Source organism: Clytia hemisphaerica, unplaced genomic scaffold, assembly GCF_902728285.1.
Source record: "Clytia hemisphaerica strain Z4C2 unplaced genomic scaffold, Clytia hemisphaerica genome assembly, whole genome shotgun sequence".
NCBI classification, from domain to species: Eukaryota; Metazoa; Cnidaria; class Hydrozoa; order Leptothecata; family Clytiidae; genus Clytia; species Clytia hemisphaerica.
The window spans coordinates 741,203-762,395 of NW_027104293.1; the positions used below are offsets into that span (position 1 = coordinate 741,203).

General features: G+C 35.2%; 2 protein-coding genes across 2 annotated transcripts; one reads left to right on the top strand and one right to left on the bottom strand.

The window, feature by feature from the left end:
• Positions 1-1,923: 1,923 nt before the first annotated feature.
• LOC136817149 (uncharacterized) lies at positions 1,924-8,764 on the bottom strand. The gene is made up of 3 exons (XM_067073484.1): positions 8,031-8,764; positions 3,631-4,548; positions 1,924-3,207 (listed from the first exon to the last, which is right to left on the bottom strand). The coding sequence occupies exons 1-3, from the start codon at positions 8,742-8,744 to the stop codon at positions 2,464-2,466; spliced, it is 2,376 nt and encodes a 791-aa protein (XP_066929585.1). The 5' UTR covers positions 8,745-8,764; the 3' UTR covers positions 1,924-2,463.
• A 9,204-nt stretch (positions 8,765-17,968) lies between these two features.
• LOC136817176 (uncharacterized) lies at positions 17,969-20,575 on the top strand. The gene is made up of 2 exons (XM_067073512.1): positions 17,969-18,403; positions 18,610-20,575. The coding sequence occupies exons 1-2, from the start codon at positions 18,105-18,107 to the stop codon at positions 20,573-20,575; spliced, it is 2,265 nt and encodes a 754-aa protein (XP_066929613.1). The 5' UTR covers positions 17,969-18,104.
• Positions 20,576-21,193: the final 618 nt, after the last annotated feature.

Sequence of the window (21,193 nt, forward strand, 5' to 3'; positions counted from 1 at the left end):
ATGAAAATAAATTTTCATTTTTATCGTCAAATCATGTAGAAACCGTCCGATTTGTATGGCGAGCCGTCTTTTCCGTACTTTCATTTAATGACCTAATCAACGTTTTTACAATAGAATTTTCAAGTTCAAGTGATCGTTGAACTTTGAGTAATCAGAAAAGCTGTTTTTCCATCTCTTTACATTCCTCTGACTGAAGTAAACCCGTTACCTTCTCAAGAACAGAACTTCATTTTATTTCTAAGACCTTTCCGGTGTTAGAAGCTTTCTATTGTGCTATAAAACATTTTCATTCCATTTTGGGGTATACTGTTGGGTCATCTTCAATTACAAAGCACCTATTGGAGGCATTTAAACGCTTATTGTCTTACCCCCCTAAAAAAAGAGAAATTTAAAGGTTGAAGATTTGAGGAAAATATCTAAAAAAAATCAATAGTTTATCTTATCTATCTAAAATATTGTGGAACTCTAACTATATGTTTGCTGTCTTTTGCAGCTTTCCTAAGGTTTGACACGGCGATTTTTCATTGTATTAATCGGATTCAGAATTCCTTGTTTTAGGCAAATTTTAGAAAATTGACTGAGAAAAAATGGTTTCTTTTTCTTTTATCCTTTAGAAGGCAAATAAAAGTACATTCTGTGAAAATTTCAAGTCTTTTGCACTTTCCTATCCGGAGTCATCTTGATTCCGCTTTAGAGGGGTCTCAACCAGGATGAGGACGGCATGGAGGGATCTCTCGAAAACGAAAGTGCCCAATAACTGGTGAACAGTTTGATTTATCAAAATAAGATTTTCGCTACTTTTACATTGTTATAAGGAGACTTTCTTTACCAAATTTCATCTCCTTATGAGCACTAATTAAGGAGATAGAAAGGAAATTAGCCAAGATCTGATATAAATATTTTCTAAGATCATGCAGTTCCGTTAGAGACGATGTAAAGAAAGTGATTACAGATGTTGATTTAAGCAAGAAAAAATATGGTGTTCACAGTTTGAGGTCAGGCGGTGCTTCAGCCGCCGCTAGTCTTAGAGTCTCGGACAGGCTCATTATGAAACACGGTCGTCGGAAATAGATCATATATAGATAGACGGTTTATCTTCACATCTCAGCCCCTCTTTACGTTCCGATTTTGCGACACCTCTAAAAATAAATTTTTGAAAATTATTTTCTATCTTTTTTATTTGGAAAAACCTTTCTAGCCCACTATCCGGGTAGAGATTAGAGTTCAACCTCGCATTATATACCCAGTCGCCTTCCCTGTAGACGTCCGTCTTGCTACTTTCAATGAAAATAGAAGCATTCGCTTAGGTGTCAAGGAACGCTAAAATACCAAAATTATGTTCGGATCAAAAGGGTTAAAATGGAGGATTACAAAAAAAAAAAATTGACGGGAAATCTGCCGAATATGCCAAATTAGTTCCCGTCAAAATTTCTTTCTTTTAAGGTATATTAAAATTTAAGTTAACTCTTTACATTGCCCAAACAAAAATAGTGATTATCTCAGAATCTCAATTACACATTTCTTATAAAACAAACTATATGAGATTAATGGCATCAATAAAAAACTTCGATGGCCTTAATATCAAAAACAAGTTAAAAAGGTTTTAAAGCTTTTAATGGACTATGAAGCAGTCAATTTTAAAGGAAGTTAAACAAAAATATTTACAAATTGGTAAAACTAAGAAAATTTGAAAAATATTTCCAGGGTAATATGAAGTGTTCAGAACTTCCGAAGGCCACTTTTTTTAAAGAAAAATAAATTCTGATATATTTGGATTTGGAGCCGTATTGAGCATTTTCCATGACAATGTTCTTTTAATTGATCGAAAGCTTCAAAATTTTGGATGTTCTTATAAAAAAACCTGTGAGAGAATACTGCCGTTTTATATGTGAACAAGATCTTTTTGGGTGGTTTATTTGTTTTCTTTCCTTAGTTAAAATATGAAAAGTTAAATAGCAATACCGTTAATATTTGAAAAATTTCTCTTAAATAAAAACACATAACGGTGCTTTTGCTATTATATAAGTGTACAAGAGAAATGATATGGGTTATAAAATTAGTCTATTAAAGCTAAAAGTAGTTTTAAAAAATGAATAAATTGACAAAGGGTTTATCGAAGTAAATGTTATAAGACAAAATGCCGAAAGCATGGACGGGCCATCTAACATGGATTATTGATTAAGTAACCTCAAAAATATTGTAAAAATTTAGGTAGAAATTTTGAAACATATTATTTAGTACCATCATAAGTTTTACCGCTAATTTTCGGCTGTTGAGGATATTTCGTCCACATCGAGAAAGACTGTGAGAAAAGATTCTAGATTTTTCATGAAATTCAAATAAAACACAAAAGACAATTAATTTAATATTGTGAACAAGATATGAAAAATCAGATATCAAAACCGTGATTTTTATGTTTTAAGATTTTGGTAAAACTTAATCATCTGAAGATCACTATCGGTTTCATCTGAAGAAAATTCGTCTTTGTTCAACAATCATGAGATTTGTCGTGCATCTCATGATCCGATTACTTGGATGGTGAGCAACAACTCCTCTTATTCTTTTTATGATGAGGATGATGTTATTCCATTCGAAACCGGAAATAAGTTCATAGTCGTTAATCAATAAAATGTTTTTGTCTACGAGATGTTGATATGGACTTTCACCTCCATTAAAATCGTTTTCATCTTGCCCATACCTTTTCCATTTCAATTTCATCTTGTCCAATGTTTGAAGATCATCCTTCTCGTATAGAATATCAGATATCACTAGCACTCCATCGTTCGTGATCTTTCTCATTTCTGTGATGCCGTTTTCAAATGAGTCGGAATGGTAGGGTTGTTTTCCATTAGGATGATTCGGTGGTGGAAGTACTAAACCTTCTTTATATGTCGAACCTTCTCTTTCTTCAAAGCTTAATGCCTCTTTTACTATACTTTTGCAGTTTCTTAAATTCACGTCAAGTTCATATTTCATGAAATCGTCATACATCGAAAGAACTTCATAACTTGATAAAATTTCCCGATGACCGTATCCATTTGATGCAATCCAAATCACATCAACGTCTTGTTTGACTTTCGTTATCATTTCTTTCAGTTGATTATCGGAAATATCACACTCATCGATGAATAATGCGTTGATGTTTCTTGTTCGAATCCTCTTCATCAGCTTTTCAGTTTCCTCTTTATTCTCCTCTTCATAACCGAACTGTTTGAAAGGAAAGAAAAATTTTGTTTTAAGTAATTCTCTTCAAAAGTAGAGTCAAATTATGCGAGGTTGCAAAAAATCTACGGAAAATCTGCCACGGAAAAGTGAACGACCAAATCGAACATTCGCGCGTTTCTAACTTTTTTTAACAATATCAGTAACATTAGAAGGAAAAGATCACAACAGTGCACTATTATTTTTTTTTTTCATTTTTGATTAAAATGTTCACGTATGTTCATATAGAAACAGTAAAATTTTTCTCACTCTTGCAGCAAATTTGAACGGTATTTTTTTTGGAAAAAGATAATGGAAAAAGCAAATTATGAATTGTTGAAAACCTCTTAAAAACTAGAATTTTTTCATATTGTTTTTATTTGGTTAGTTTTCAAAAATATTCAAAATTAGACTCAAAATACAACTTACGTAACATCTGTATCCATAGACGTCAACTCCATGTTCGTTTCCCAATTCGTCTTTCAATCTCCACTCAAGAAGGGTTTCTAAATCATCAGTCTTTTCAATGACATACATAACACGTCCTTTGTATTCCGTCATTCCACTCAATTGTTTTGCTTTCTCCTGAAGGATGAAAGACTTGCCGCATCCGTAAGGGGCATAAAAGAGGATCTTATTGAATTCAGAAGTGGCTGTCTTCATGATGGGAAGTTGGCGCTGACTGTAAAAGAGTATGTTGTCAGTAGTGCAGACGGTATCGATGGCTTGCGAGATATACTCCACCCAGTTTGATGTGGTAATGGGTGCTGTTTTTGAAGCATGAATGGCAAACACAACGATTCTTAGGAGATCTTTAACTTTGTTTAATGCTGGGATGAGAGAGGGAACGGTCGGATATTTTGCCAACACGGTGGATAACCAACATTTCAAATCTGTTTCTTGATCAATGTAATGTTGATTGTTGAAGAAAAGGTCATCCCTTTCAACACATATGACTGGATGATAAGTCCAGCCATGTCCTAACTGATCACTCAATTTCTCCTCTATCAATTTATGGTATTTATCCAACTGGTCAAAAGCTTTTCCAGTAAGTGTCCGTTTGATTTCAACGCCTATGATTAATTTCCTGGTCCACGAGAAAATAAGGACATCAATCTCCTGATGCATTTTCTTTTGGACATTGGTGAGAAAGTTGATGGAACTGAGAATCACAGTATCTTCAAGAACAGGGTCGTCTTTGAGGGAATCGAGTTTACTAAAGAATAAGTGTTCTCCTTTTTCACCGAGCTCCGATAGCACTAATCCGAAAAGCCATTTTATTGTATGATGGGATGGTTGGTTTTGTTCGACCAAGTTTTTGACTGCTTTTTTAGCGTCTCTTAACGTCTGGAAATAAAATGAGATTTTTTAAAAAGTATATAACGCAATTTGAGAGATTTTATTACAAACAGGGGTCTCTGCTAGTATAAAGGATTGTTACAGCAGTTTTCCGGATAAGGTCGGCTTAGCGTTGTACTTATAGGTATAGCCCGGACAGTGAGAGCGACTGTCCCGCTTCCTGCCCTTCATCAATTTTAGAGACCAAAAAATTATCTGTCACTATTTCCGACTGTCCTGCGTTACGCCCAAGACGACGATTTTTGACTGTACTGCCTCGTACCCAAAACAAGAATTATACAACACCCATCAACTGTCCCGCTTCGTACCCAAACTAGAATTACGCCACACCCATCTACTATCCCGCTTCGTACCCAAACTAGACATACACCACACCCATCAACTGTCCCACTTCGTACCTAAACTAGAATTACGCCACACCCATCCACTGTCCTACTTCGCACCCAAATCGGAAATACACAACGCCCATCCACTGTCCCGCTTCGCACCCAAATCGGAAATACACCACACCCATCAATTGTACCACTTCGCACCCAAACTAGAATTATGCTACACACATCCATTGTCCCGCTTCGTACTCAAACTAGAATTTTGTCACATCCATTCACTGTCCCGCTTCGCACCAAAACTAGGATTATGCCATACCCATCCACTGTCCTGTTTCGTACCAAAACTGGAATTGCGCCCTACCCATTGACTGTTACACTTAGTTTGGCAAGTTGCATAGAATGAAAGCGCTGCAAAATTCGATTTTTGATTTTCAAAAAAGGATTTCCGAGTAACAATAAACTAGAATTTTTTTTTCGCAAAAGTTTTTCCATTTAGCTATATCAATTTCATTTTTCACAAAACTTTTATCGAGTTAGCTTTTTTCGTGCATAACATAAAGTTTTTGAGCTTTTTTTGTGGAAGGAAAATTAATTAACAAACTTGTAAAATGTTTTTTGAATTTCTATCTTGATAAGTTTTGGTAATGGCCCTAAAATGGTTTTAGATTTTGAAAGAGATGGATAGATATTAGCAAATTTTTCAAATTAAATTGAATATAGCCGATTTATTTATATTGACAAAAAAATTGAAAAATGATTTTTCAACTTTTTAACTTTGTTAAGTTTGATTGTTTTCTAAATAATTCGGTTGAGTTACAATCTGTGTCCAAAATCTTTTAGAATTTCAGTGGTTCTATCGTTTTTCGAAATTTGAAGATCGGGCGAAAGTCGCTTTTGGGCTTTTTGTTAAATGTAACCAAATATTTCACAATTTGGGAGGAGTTTATCTGTAGACTGCCAGGCTTATTTCTGAGCCTTATTAGACCTTTAAACTTTTGGATTCTCAGATCCTAGGGTCATAAGTTTAAAGTCTAGCGTTAAAACTCAGAGTTAAAACTAAGTTAGAGTGATTCCAAATCGTCCGGGTCTATAATATTTCATCGGAATTTCCCTTCAAGCTAGAATTAACTGGAATTTTTTTCATTTTGTCAAGTACAAAACTCTTCTTCGCGTAAAAGACCGCAATATCTTTTATAAAATATCACATCATCCAGTAGCCTGTTAGACGAAAACCGTTTTTTTTATCGCGATTTAACGTCTGTTACTTTTTGCCGTGATTGTCCCTGGAATTTCCCTTCAAGCTAGAATTAACTGGAATTTTTTTCATTTTGTCAAGTACAAAACTCTTCTTCGCGTAAAAGACCGCAATATCTTTTATAAAATATCACATCATCCAGTAGCCTGTTAGACGAAAACCGTTTTTTTATCGCGATTTAACGTCTGTTACTTTTTGCCGTGATTGTCCCTGGAATTTCCCTTCAAGCTAGAATTAACTGGAATTTTTTTCATTTTGTCAAGTACAAAACTCTTCTTCGCGTAAAAGACCGCAATATCTTTTATAAAATATCACATCATCCAGTAGCCTGTTAGACGAAAACTGTTTTTTTTATCGCGATTTAACGTCTGTTACTTTTTGCCGTGATTGTCTCATGCAAATATTGTGCATACTCCACCTCCAGAGCACAGAAGGTTCCTTTCTTATTTTAATTTTCAATTAATCCTCAAATAACTTTAAATCGAAATTGTATACCAATCGACGCAGAATTTGACATCGATATTAAAAATGTGAAAGAAAAGAAGATATTTCTGTGTCAAAGCTACATACTCTTTCAAAAACTACCGTTATTCTGACCCTTCTACCCTTCTACGAGTATACTCGTATTTGGCAGTGAGCGAAATAGATAATACGAATTATCTCAACTAAATGACATTTGTCTATCAACCTCATTTCAGTGGTAATCTTTCCCTTTTTCAAAAGAGTACTCATATGCACCTATTTTTCAGTCCTATGTTCAGACGTTACGGATCCATTTTGCTCCAAAACAAAACGCTCCGAAACACTGTGTGAACGTCAAAATTCAAAACGTCAAAAAGGTAGACGTTACAAAGTAAAACATATCGAACAGAGCTCATCTCTTTCGTTACAAAAACCATACCAAAGCGATTCAAATCTATGACGTCTGAACATGGTCTAACTAACAGTAATTTGATAGCATAAAGCTAAAATCCTCTAAAAGTAACAGACAAACACACGGGAAGATTGTTTAGAAATACATATAAGTACTAGTAGTGGTTGGACATACCACAGCTTCAGCCAAATAAGAATTTCCTAATTTGGTTGAAAATTGGTGAACTGACCCCTTTGCCAAGATTTATACTGTTCTTCTCTTCTTTTGACAGTGGATGGGTGTGGTGTAATTCCGATTTGGGTACGAAGCGGGAAAGTTGATGGATGTGGTGTATTTCTAGTTTGGGTACGAAGCAGGACAGTGAATGGGTGTGGCGTTATTCTAGTTTAGATACAAAGCGGGACAGTGGATGGGTGTGGTGTATTTCTAGTTTGGATACAAAGCGGGACAGTAAATGGGTGTGGTGTATTTCTGACTTGGGTACGAAGCGGGAAAGTTGATGGGTGTAGGTGGATGGGTGTGGTGCATTTCTAGTTTGGATACGAAGCGGGACAGTGGATGGGTGTGGTGTAATTCCGATTTGGGTACGAAGCGGGACAGTTGATGGATGAGGTGTATTTCTAGTTTGGATACGAAATGGGACAGTGAATGGGTGTGGCTTATTTTTAGTTTGGGTACGAAGTGGGACAGTGGATGGATGTGGCGTTATTTTAGTTCGAGTACAAATCGGGACAGTGGAGGGGTGTGACGTTATTCTAATTTGGGTACGAATCGGGACAGTGGATGGATGTGGTGTATTTCTAGTTTAGGTGCAAAGCGGGACAGTGGATGGGCGTTGTGTATTTCCGATTTGGGTACGAATCGGGATAGTGGATGGGTGTGGCGTTATTCTAGTTTGGGTACGAAGCGGGACAGTGAATGGGTGTGTCATATTTCTAGTTTAGGTGCAAAGCGGGACAGATGAAAATAGGCGTTTTGGGTCTGTTGCGGGACAATCGAAATTTATAGTTACCTTTTTGAGAGTTTGTTCCAGTTTTGATCCTGGTGATTTTGAAGCCAATTCCTGAATACATGCTTGGATGAATTTGTTGTTATCCTCTGTTGTTGATGGTAAAGTCAGGTCGGTTGTAATTGGTTGACGGAAGAAAAAATTTGAGAGTGATAGAAATAACATTCTGAAATAACTTTGGATCGGTTGATTGGCAATTTCTTCCCTCAAAAGATAAATGATTTGGACATTGAAGATCCAATTATAGAATTCTTTTGCGTTGATTTCATTACCGCCAGAGTTGTTTAATTGGAGATCATAGAAAGCTTGAAGTTCTCCCGTAAACCAAAAGGCTGGCGAATCCTTCTTCAAATTATCCAAACATTTCTTGAGAGTGTTTATGTCAACATCGTAGTTGAGGAGATGCACGGTTGAATCCTTCTTTGCGTATTGGTGTGATTGAAAAACTGGGGGAATATATATAGGGTCGTGGCGATTGGTGTCGAATAGTGCTGAATCAGCATATTCTCTTAAGAGAAGCTGATCAGCGGCGAGAATAGGGTCGGTAAATAGCTGACCATTCCCGAGGTTGAACTTTCGGTTTTGTTTGTCGATGGTGGATTTTGGATTTTTCAATATTTGCTCATACAATGATGTTCGTTGGGTGCATTTTGATGGATCGATATTCTTCGATTTCAATGCAGTGATTTTCTGTTGAAAATTCAATCGTGATGCCATTTTATTTTATTTTTTTAAAGAAACTTGCAAATAGACAAAACAGTAGATATTAAAATTAACACACTTAACAGCCTTTTTATCAGAATAGAAAAAGTGAAAGTTCAAAGATTCGAAAGATCTTGTTTGCATTATAAACAGACTCTAGTCAATTATAGTCATACCACGGGACCCTCATTAAGAAATTTTATTCAAAATAAGGTCTGTTTTATTCTAAGTAGTTTCTTGGTCTTACAAGAAATTTCTCTTTTATAAGAACAAACATTATAAGAAGATAAGGCTTCAATTATTAAAATACAAAGAACAAATTAAGAACATTTCAAGGTGTTGCTGACTCTAAAAGCAAAAACACTTACAAAATGGCGAAAATAAGAGATGTCAAAAATACTTTTAGCCTTAAAACCCAAAAAATCGGGAAGTTTCAAAATCTTTGGATGTTTTCATAAGAAAAACGTATAGTAAGACATTAGGATATTCTGTGGTTTTCTTTAGAAAGCGAACAAACAAACAGAATTTCATATACATTGCTATTCCAATATTTTCATTTCACAAGATGGAACAAAAGACTCTAATAGGCTATAATAACATAGCCTGTGGTTTCCGATTACTGTATACCTTTATAATTTGTTATAAGCACATTTTTTTTTCGATATAAGAAGACATTTTACTTAACCATAAGGCTTCGGGGTCAGAATAATAAGAACCTTAATGGGCACTTAGAACATATTTCTTCAAAAGTTACTCTAAATACTCGCATAATACGCATAAAAAAGAGCATGTTAAAATCATGTTTTTAAGCTTAAGTCTAAAAAGTCGAGAACACCAAGGCTTTGGCATTCTTAAATAAAAAGTGTGCGTGCAACACAATATGTCAGTTATTATCTTTGGGTAAAAGATGCTACAGCAGGATTCAAAGAGATTAGCTAAACAGGGGTGTTCTCATTGGACAAATAGAACTTAAGTTATAAGGAAAGATAAAATTTGCAGAATTTGAATCAAACAAAACTTTTATAATATATTCTGATAAAGACGAACGTACGCAATGCACTGGGCTCAACTTCAATAACTTCAAATTATTCAAAAAAAGATCAAACTGTAGCAAAACAAAATAACTTTAAAACTCATTATTGAAGTCATAAAAAGATATTTAATAAAGATCAATTTTCACACATTCCCGCAACCGAAAATACCCATTCATGCTAACCGAGGGGGTATGAAGTATACATACTAAAATAAAATAAAACACTTCTAAAGTTAAGCGTGTAATGCTTTAGAATATGTAAGATAGGATACTTGATACTTCTGTTGTCTTGTTGCTAAGCTACTTGTTATTTTTTTTGTCAGACAATTGTATAAACATTTACTCTGTGGTCATTTAAAATCGCTGTCATTTTGTTGTTATTGCGAAATTTCATTCTCACGCCACTTACCAATTCATTTAAATCATATCACAAATATTTTTTTATAATACTAGCAATTAGCTGTCGCTATGAATGCAGAGTACATTCTGCCAGAGGAGTGACCATACTCCTGAGAAAAACCTCCACAATTTATTAAAAACAAAGATTTCATGCAGTCAGATCAGCATTTAATTTTATTTGCCACATCTTCACTCCACCATGAAGGAGGAATTTCAAATGAAGTCCTTATTTATAAAGCCTCTTTCAAACTCTGGTACTCAATTATACAGGCTAAAGTGAGAACAATCATTACTTACTTGAGTAAGAAGTAAAAAGTTAATTATCTGACCTGATTGGAAATTTTTAAAGCTAAATCAAAAGTAGCATATTTAATAAATTACCCAGCTCTAAATAAAAAAACCCCTACTTACCTGACTATTAATTAGATCATTTCGTTTTTCATGGTTGTATAATTTTAGCCTGTATGGTTAAGAACTAGTATAGAAGATACCAAATTTATGAAGACTGTTAAAAATTTTCCTTCACTGAATGGAGATGTGTTGATCTGACTATCCTTTTCTAACTCAAAAAATTCACCTTATTCTTGGGATACAAACACAAATGTTAATTACTTTTTGAATTTGATTAGTCGAACTTTTGAAAAAAAATTTCATAGTGTGCAGAAGGGTCCAGCTCCCAGCATTTTCCAGGGGGGGGCTAAGGAAAAAAGCCCCCGGGTAAATTATAGAAACATAGCCCTCGCCTTCAAAGACTAAAATATCAAAGAATTTTTTTAAGAGGATTAAAACCTTCCCTACAGCATAGATTTTTAACATAATTTAAAGATATATATAACCTATCAGTTCTGCCCCCAGCTCTATTACAAAGCATGCAGCCCCCCTAGAAAGCTAGCCCCCAGTATTCTTTGAAAAATACAGCCCCAATCAAGTAAAAAATGGTTAAGCGCCCCCCTAAGCTCAGGGGGGAAGAATTGTGTTGAAAATTTGATAATGATAATGCAATTTAAGTATGATTAGTACATTTACTACAATCAATGAGAGTTCCGCTATAACCGCCATTCTCCAGACTTTATTTATCAATCGAAATTTAAATTAAATTAAATTTTTAGTCAAAATTTGTTGAAAAAACTTAATTAAACTTTGCCAACCGATTAAAGTTTGCTAATGATAATCAAACTTTAATTGAATATTATATATACTGACAATGTCTTTCGCAATATTGTGGTCCAATTATTTAGTGTCGAACTCTCCTTGTACTAATTGTGGTTGATTTGCGCAAATTTGTTCCAAAATGAAAAATGACGCGGTTTTCCAGATTATTTGAGCTCACTGTGAGATGAGTAAACTTTTTTTGGCCAAAAATTAGTGTAATGGGGTTGTTTTGCTGGAACAAGCAAAAAAATGCCAGGTGATTATATCTTTAATGGGAATTTTTTGTATTTTGCTCAATATTTGTCCCGTACGCGATAGCAATATATGCAGTTTTTAAAAGTTCAATGCACCTTTCCTGACAAATTTACATACCCTGCTATGCATTTTCCTGTCTGTATACTATTTAAAAAATTACTTCAGAAAAAAAATTAATCTCACATTTTCAGTTTGTGAAGGCCTATGCACCTTTATCACAGCAGTCCAAGTTTTTGTCCCGTACGCAATAACTCCAATTACACTGCTTCAAATATCAATGAGGAAAGAAATTCTGCCCAAAATTAGTTTTTTTTTTCTTTTAGGTTACTACCTATGTATGTGTCATACTTTTCAGACACTTTTATTTGAAAAGAAATTATTTTTTTAAACCAAATTTGCGCTGAGACGCTCATCATGCTGAAAAAAAATCACACTTGTCCCGTACTGTACGGGACAGAGTGAAATACTTAAAGTTAGTAATATGTACAAAAAATGTTTTGTATTCCCTGAAGTCACTCTTATGTATGTATCAAATACACTAAAAATTTTAGCATATGTATTTTTCTTGTTTCGGATATTTCACACTTTGTGTGTCCCGTACGCGACAAAATTTGAAAATCCTTATGTTTGATGAACCATCGTACAATTGCTCCCAAATCAAACTGTTTCGATGTAAGACAGTCTGGCACTAATCAGCCGACAAAGTTCGATACACCTTTCCCATAATTCAGATTTTGCCAGGAAACATGTGAGTTCCACCGTTGTGTTAAAAATAAACTGAAAGTAAACAAACGCGTTTTTTTCCTGAGTTTGTTTAGGGAAGTGATATTTTGTCTTATATTTTTAATGTCCCAGTTTTCGTTTCGAAAGAAATTCCAAGAGTATTATTATTTAGTATCATAAAATGTAAAAACATACTTAAGATTGCAAAAATTATATGCCATAAAAGTTGAGAAAAAAGGCCAAAAACCTCTCTTCCCTAAGGAAACGCAAGAAAAATTGGGTTTGTTTATCTCCTTTAAATAAAACGATGGAGTGCAAAGACTGTGGAAAAAATCGGGAAAGGTGTATCGAGGTCAACAAAGTTCAACTAAAAAACTTGTTTGATTAGGTAGCCATCGAAAGATTGTTCGGTTCGCGCCGTCCACCCGCTTCATATTCTTCACTGATATCCGGTGCAGAGATGCAAAAAAAAAAAGTAGGAAAAATCTAGGAGTTACAACTTGTTCTTCAAATGTATAACTTTTTCTTTGGGGAGAGTTTCAGAGTTTCAAGGAGAGTTTCAGACGATATTTCAAAAACCGGGAAAATTTTCTGCCCACCCGTCCACATCAATTTTTGAGACCTTCTTCAACGCGAACTGACACGAACATAACTATTTTTCGATTGCCGCCTTACTTAGTTCGATTGAAATAAACCCTGGTTGGCCTGGTTTAACTAATTGATGAAACTAAATCCAACTCCTAAATAACCTTTAAAAAACAGTAGACATCATAAAATCACGAAAAATATAACTATTATATAAAGATTTGGAACATCTTGAAGCATCACAATCTGATCAAGGTTTCACCTTTCCTTTTTTTCATTAATAGCAATTAATCAAAACAAATCAAATAATCATTCTCACTGATACTGTAATATGTTTTATTAGTACATAAATGACAGTACACAGACTTATTCTCAAACTCAATAACTACCTTAAGGGAACTTATTTTCGTAATAACTAAAACGTGAAACGTCAGAGAAAACGACCCTCGACATGGCCCGAGAATTCTCGGGCCAAAACTTTTATTGGAATTCGCGTAAAGCCCGAATATGGCCCGAGAATTTGCCACACGCGGGCCACGCACGGGCCACACTCGGGCCAATTTTTGAAAACATGATTTAAACAGGCGTGTATAAATTTCAGGACTGAATTTTTTTAACATTTTCTTTGAGAAAAACTTGGTTTCTCTTAATTATATTAAATATATGAATGTTGTAAATTCATATAAATATTAAATGTCTTATTTGGTATGAAAACATAGTTATAAATATACTTAGGGTGGAAATATTTGCTAGTAAACTGGTCCTGGTTTTAAACTGAAGCGTGTCCATGGGAAGCTCGTAAAGTTTTTTTGAGCGATATAAACAAAACAGACAAATCTTATTTTGTACTATTTTGTTTGACTGGACATGCTGAATCAATTTAACATTTAACATGGCCCGAACATGGCCCGAATGACTCGGGTCATGTTCGGGCCAAAAGAATTGATAGGGACTCCCGGCCCGAACATGGCCCGAAGAGGCCCGAGAATTCTCGGGCCATGTCGAGGGTCGTCAGAGAAACGGGTGGAAACAATATGGAAACGGGGGGAATCGCCCTGAAAACCAGTAGAAACGCAGTTGAGATGAACATATATAAGACGCGTTCCGATTGGTTGTAAATATCTATTTTACGGAATCGCAACCAGGAGGACACGATCAATAATATGAGACCAATTTTGGCCTACTTGTGGACATTGATACCATGTGTTAAACTTTTATCAATTATTTGAACATAGTGAATATTGACAAATATCAGTGGATATGTTATCTTCAAAAATTGATACATCTTTAACACTGTTGAGATCCTGTGTCACAATGATCAAATCAAGACAACTTATTAACACCTAAAGTGATGACATAAAAATGATAAAAAATTAACAAGGTCTATTTTTTGGAAATGATAAAAAATAGTCTAAAACTTTAATTTGACCTTGAAATTGAAAATCCTTCGGACAGACCAAAAATATGATAATTTTTTATCAAATTTGACAGGTTTCAGGCTCAAAAACAATGAAATGATAATTTTTTAACAGATTGAAGTTCAAAACTTGGTAATTTTTATCATAAATTTGTTGGAAACTGTTAAAATTTGGGTCGTTTATTTTTAACTCTTTGTTTTGATACATATCTCTTTAAACTATACGCAGAACTACAATTTCGAATAACTTGAACAAAAATAGATAAAAACTTAACCAAAACTAGTATATAATGTACTTGTAAATATTACACTAATTAAGTTTAAGTAGTGTGTTAAAATATTATCAAAATTGACATAAATGGTTAAAAAATGACCTATTGTTTGCATATTAACAAAATCTTGAGTATCAATGGAGCGAAATCAGAAAAAGATAGAATTCAAATGATAAAATGTTAACAGACAATAGAAAAGAAGATAATATTTTAACAATATACTTTCTGTTATTATAGTTTTATTAGTCTTTGCCACTTAAAGGATACTTAATTATGACTTTCAAAATACTCAAGAAGCTGATCTACAACCTAATTAAAAACACCCTAGAATAAATCAAACACCAATATTAACAAAAATACTGATAAAATATTAACAAAATACTAAACAGAACTAACGTGAAACACTATAACAGCGTTTACTCCAAATCTAGAGTACTTAAAAATTACAAATTTTCATATTCTATTATCCTGAAACGTTGCATCCGCATATCTTATAAAATACATTTCTGCAATTTAGTTTCACTAATTTAAAGTTTTGGAAGCCTGATTTAAAACCTAAAAATTGCCCAAAATTGACTTAAAACTTGATATCTTATATTTTTTCCTTGCTAAGTGTTATGTTTATATCCACAGCTACGGCTACCATCTTTGTTTAGCATTTCTGTCACTACTAACATCCAAGGCAAAACGTCCAACACCACGTATTCAGAGATGGCTACTCAGACTCCAAGCATACCACTACACAATGTCGTACATCCCAGGTAAACTGAATGCAGCAGACATCCTTTCGCGTAGCCCCATCAAGACAGCAGACCAAGAAAATCCTGCAGACCATCACATTGCTACAATCACCCGCCAAGCTGTCCCAGAATCGCTCTCCATCACAGAAATTGCAAAGGAGACAGCCACAGATCAAACCTTGTCCACCGTAGTCAACAGCGTTATCAGAGACAACTGGAGCAACAACCCAGACATCACGCCATTCCGTAAGATCAGAGATCAACTATCTGTATCTAATGGCATCCTTCTCAAGAACAACCAAATTGTCATACCTCAGTCGTTACAAAGGAAAATTCTCGACATCGCCCACCAAGGACACCAAGGTATTGTGCGAACAAAGCTTTACCTCCGAGATCACGTATGGTGGCCAAAGATCAACCAGCACGTAGAAGACCTAGTCAAACAATGTCATGCCTGTCAAATCGTCATACCGAAACACAGCAAAGCCGAACCGTTAAAACCAACACCATTACCAGAAGAACCTTGGCAGCAACTCGGTATTGATCTCAAAGGACCGCTTCCAGATCAGAACACATTACTCGTAATCCTTGACTACCACTCCAGGTACCCGATTGTTCATGTTCTCAACAAAGACACCACATCAGACCGAATCATTGAAAAGCTGATGTCAACCTTTGCTATCTTTGGGTATCCTGAATCAATCGTCACAGACAACGGACCACAATTCATTGCATCCAACTTTGAAGAATTCCTCAAGTCGAGAAACATCAACCACCGTAAAGTCTTACCGTACCATGCAGCAGGAAATGGTGAAGTGGAAAGATTCAACCGTACCCTTGGCAAGTTCCTTCAAACATGCAGCGCCAATCGTACAGACTGGAAGAAGCAACTCGACTCATTCTTGTTATCCTACCGCAACACACCTCACCCTGCTACAGGTGCGTCACCTTCTTCGTTAATGTACAAACACACACCGAGAAGCCACCTTCCAACACTTACAAAGCCGGTACCCCAAAATCAACACGTCATTCAAAAGGACGCCACCTACAAAAGTCAAACAAAATCGTACACCGACAAGAAACGTCGTGCTCACCATCACAACCTTCAGCCTGGGCAACTTGTCTTATGCAAGAACCTCCGTCGACGTAGCAAGTCCCAGCCATACTATGAGACCACTCCGTACAAAATTGTTCGCGTTCATCACAGTGGCATCACCATATCCAATGGGAAGAAAACCTACTGCAGACACGCATCACACATCAAGGAATATTACCCTTCTCAAAACACAGCTGCTACCAAGTCGTCAACAGCACCGACACGTCAAACACAGCCAACCAGTACTCCCAGCACCATCGCGTCACTGACGGTAGAAGAAGAAATGCCACAACTCACTTCAGACTCAGAAACAGACTCTGACTCTGATTCATCAGAAATGGACACTGTCCCATACAGAGAGGAAATTAGTGATTTAGAAACTGTTGAACTTGGTGCTAATAATAGCACAGAACTAAAACGCTCAAGAAAGAAACCAACTTGGATGGAAGATTATGACACATGAAATTTTTAGTATTTCTAGGAAAATAGTTTATATTTTTACATCCCTGTTATCGGTTAGACCCGATTTATGCCGTTCAGGTCCTCCAGAGAGTCGCACAGGGTTTTGCCTTTGCTTGCCCCACTGTGCCTTCACAGTTCGTTTTGTTTGTTTTCCTTTCGTAGCCTTTCAGTGCTGAGTTTGTCAAGACGGCATCCAGTAAGGGAGGGATGTTATGTTTATATCCACAGCTACGGCTACCATCTTTGTTTAGCATTTGAGATTTCGTGCGTATTTACACGAATCGTATTTACTTCTAGCAAGACTACCATGAAGCCAAGATGGCGTCTAGCTGACTCAATTTATTTCTAAACCTACCTGATTTAAATCCACTTACTCTGTTACAATCCGTCCACAAAGAGACACAACACTAAGATTTAAGTTCAATTTTTGCCAAAATTGTTAAAAATTTATCATTTTTATGTCCAAAATGCATGCAACAATCATTAGAATGCTAGGTGTTTTTTGAGATCCCATCAAAGTTGATAAATTTGGCCAGACACTTGGTTTTCACTTTAAAGTGTTTGGAAAATATACCTGCTTGAATGCCAAAAAGGTTGAAAACTTTTTGGATACAGTTTTCATACATTTTGAATTAATGTTCTAATATATACTTTTTTCTTTAGGGACCTCAAAACGCTAGGTCACATATTAGTCAATAATGTTGCCAATTTTGCTTAGATAATGACAATTTTTTGCATAACACCTTTTTTTTCAATGTTGAGTATATTTTAAATGTTTGGTTCTTTTATGCCTAAAATTTTCTCTATTTCACCACAAAATGCTAGGTCAAGGAACCTCAGAATGCTAGGTAAATAAAACTAAAGATACATTTTTTTATAAGAATATCTTTTTTTCAATTTCTTTTTCACATAATGACATGGATATTCTTGTCACAATTCAACTATCAATTTCCCTCTTTCAATTTATTTCAGCCTTTTTAATAGGCTGTTTAATTCAGGTGTTTATGAATTATTTCTTCTTTATTTTGTTTTATGGGTTATGTTTGCCCAACTTTGGTATATAGAAATTAAAAAAGTTCTTTGAAATAGAATAATAGAAATCAGAGTTCTCCTTCTTCTCTTTGCTTTTAGCTATTTAGTAAAGAAATATGCATGACAGATGGATATCTAGCTTAATATGTTAACTTACTGCAGTTTTGATCTTCCTCTAGAGTAAAGAATTGAGAAAATATAGATAAGAAATGGGTAAGCCTTTCAATCTGAGAGTGAAACCCACCAGCAAATCAAGATGCAGTGTTTTAAGAGATAACATAAACATGAAAAGTAAGCAGATTGAGGAGGCAGTTGAATGGTGTAGAGTTAACAAAAAACGTGGCTGGGCTGCAGTTAATTCAGGAAAATTTCCACTAGTCAAAGATCTAAGAACAATAAATGCACGGCTTGATGGTATCATTGAGACTGGAAAAGAGAAGGAGTATTGCTCAATATTCACCACAGAGGAAGAAGAGTCGCTAGTTCAATATATAAAGAACAAAAATAGGTAAGATTCAATATTGGCAATATTTCTTAAAGCTTGGAAATAATTAAATGTAAAACGAAACGTCAACATACACTGGACTTGGAAAGTTATCCCTTTTTCTCTTCATTTCTGCTGAATTAAGGAAAATCTTTCCTAAGTTCCTGTAGTTCCTCTTCTTGTTCCAAGAAACATTGAAATCCTCTATAATTAAACTTCATATATTTTAGATGCCTCCAAGGACTGAACAAAACAGAGTTGACAAGGACAATGCTCAATGTTCTGGAAGTAAGAAAGCATGCCTACAAAAACCTTCGCGGACGTAACATCAAGAAACTATCCCCAAATGCACTACGAGCACTCACAACAAAAAAGCTTAGCAAATCTTTTTGGAGGCGTTGGGATTCAAAGTATCAAAAGCAGATCACAAAGAAAAGACAAGGGACTGTATCAATAAATCGAGCTTTAAATTGCACAAGAGAAATGGCTTGTAACCATTTGAATGAATTAGCTGAAGAGCTTATAAAAACTGATATTTTTGTTGATGCAGTCCAATTAGAAACTGGTGTTTGGCAGGGGCATATTGATACAACAAGAGTTTTCAATCATGATGAAACTCCCCAGTTTGTAAACTATGGAGTAGATGGTACTCCAAATGGTTTAGCATATGCTGGGCGAGGGGAAAGCTGCCAGAAAATGATAAGAGAAAATAGGGAGTGTGTAACTTTACACCCTTTCGTTTCTTTTGGAGGAGAAATAGCTATGTGCCATATCATCTTCAAGGGGAAAGGTATTAGTGCCCATATGGCCCCAAAGGAAGCAGTCGAAAAGATTCCCAATCTTTTAATCTCCACAAATGACAGTGGCAGCCAAGATCACAGTACACTTCTGAGTGCTTATGAAATGTTTGACCACTATTTAGATGAGAATAGTATTCAACGACCTGTTGTTGTTTTATCTGATGGTCATTCTTCACGATTTGACAGTGATGTATTGACATTTTTAAGAAACAAAAACATTAGACTTTTCATCAGCCCTCCTGATACAACTGGTGTTACCCAGCTCCTTGATCAGATAAATCAAAAGTTGCACTCTGAGTACAGAAGTGCTAAGTCTGAACTTTTCTCTCCATTTATGACAATCAACAGGGAAGGTTTCATGAAGATACTTGCAGAGTTGTGGCCAGAGTGGGCATCAAATGAGACAATTACAAATGCAGGCAAAAAGGTTGGCATCTCATGCAAAGGCCTCAGTGTTGAATGGATGCAAGCAGATAAGTTTGCAAGAGCCGAGCTGTGTATTACCAAAAATACTGAACAACCTTCATCTTCTTCAGTAACCATTTCATCTCCAAAACAAGTTCGTTATGACTCTGCAGCCTATTGGAAGCATAAATATCATGGTGCCATGGAAGCTTATCAAACAATATCTGAAAAAGCACTATCACTAGAGGAAATTCCTAATTTGCTACCTGTGACCAAAGTAACACCAAAACCCAACAAAGAAAATGTTCGAGTTACCCAGGTTCAGGGCTCAATGGAGGGGAAAGAAATATTAGAAAAAGTTTCAGAAATCAAGGAAGCTAAAGCCAAAAAGGAGCAATTAAAGAAAGATAAGAAATCTAATCAACAGCAGCAAATTGAAGCTTTCTTTAAGTGTAAGGATCAATGTACATGTGGTAAGAATATTTGTGCTGCAAGTAAGCTTCGAGAATGCCCATGTTGTCATAATGTTTTAAAATCTATATGCAGTAAACTTTCATGCAGAGATGAATCAGGCTCAAAACCAATAATGATCAAGCCAATTTGTGATAATGGTTCAAAGAAAAGCCTTCATTTTGAATCAGATGATGAAAATGACATCGGAATTGAAGACAACTTGACTGATGTAGATGATGACGATATGAGTGGCTCTGAAAAGGTGGTTGATAATGCGGATCATGATTCAAGCAGTGATGAGCAGCAAGTTGGTTTAAAACGAGGCGATTGTGTAAAGGTAGTTAAGGGGAATTTTCTTGGATATTTTGCATTGGTAACTGGCGATGGATACGGCGGAGAGACAGAACTTAACTATTTTGAGCATAGAAGTAAATGGTGGGTCCTAAAAGAAAAGGATTTAGATTCACGAGAGAGAGGAGACCTTGAAAAGGTGGAGAACTTTACAATGGACAACAGATCACATTATTATTTCAAGTAGGCTTTCCTTAATTGACTGATTTTTTTTCAAGAAAACTACCTAGCATTCTGCAGTCCCTTTTTAAATGTATTGTTAAAATTTCAAAAATGTTCATATTCTTTATTCATTTATAGTTCTTTATTCATTATATAGTTATTTAGAGTTATTTGTTACAATTTCAAAGGAGATTCAAGAGAAGATTTTGCGTTTTTGTTTTGTACCTCAAAACGCTAGGTTTGGCACCTCAAAACGCTAGGTGGTTTTGGAGTCTATTTAAATGAAATTGTAATAACTTTGAGAAACCATCTTTTTTACCATGTTTCTAGAGTCCTAAAAGAACATTTTTCATAACGCTTTACAAACTTATTTTTAGAAGGAGTTGCAGAATTCAAAATTAATTCCAAAAATTTTGTTGAAGTCTTTGAAACTTTTTTGACTTTTTATTCATTTAGGATGCTCCTTTAGGGTAGCAAGTAATACAATTTGTTTTTACTATGTAATATTATACCCTTTATTCATATTGTTTGTCATTTTTAGTTTAAATAGAAAAGTTTGAGTTCCATTCAACTTAATTCAAAACCTGACATCCTGAGGTCCCACTGCATTTTGAGGTCCCTTTAGCTGTATTTCTATCTGATA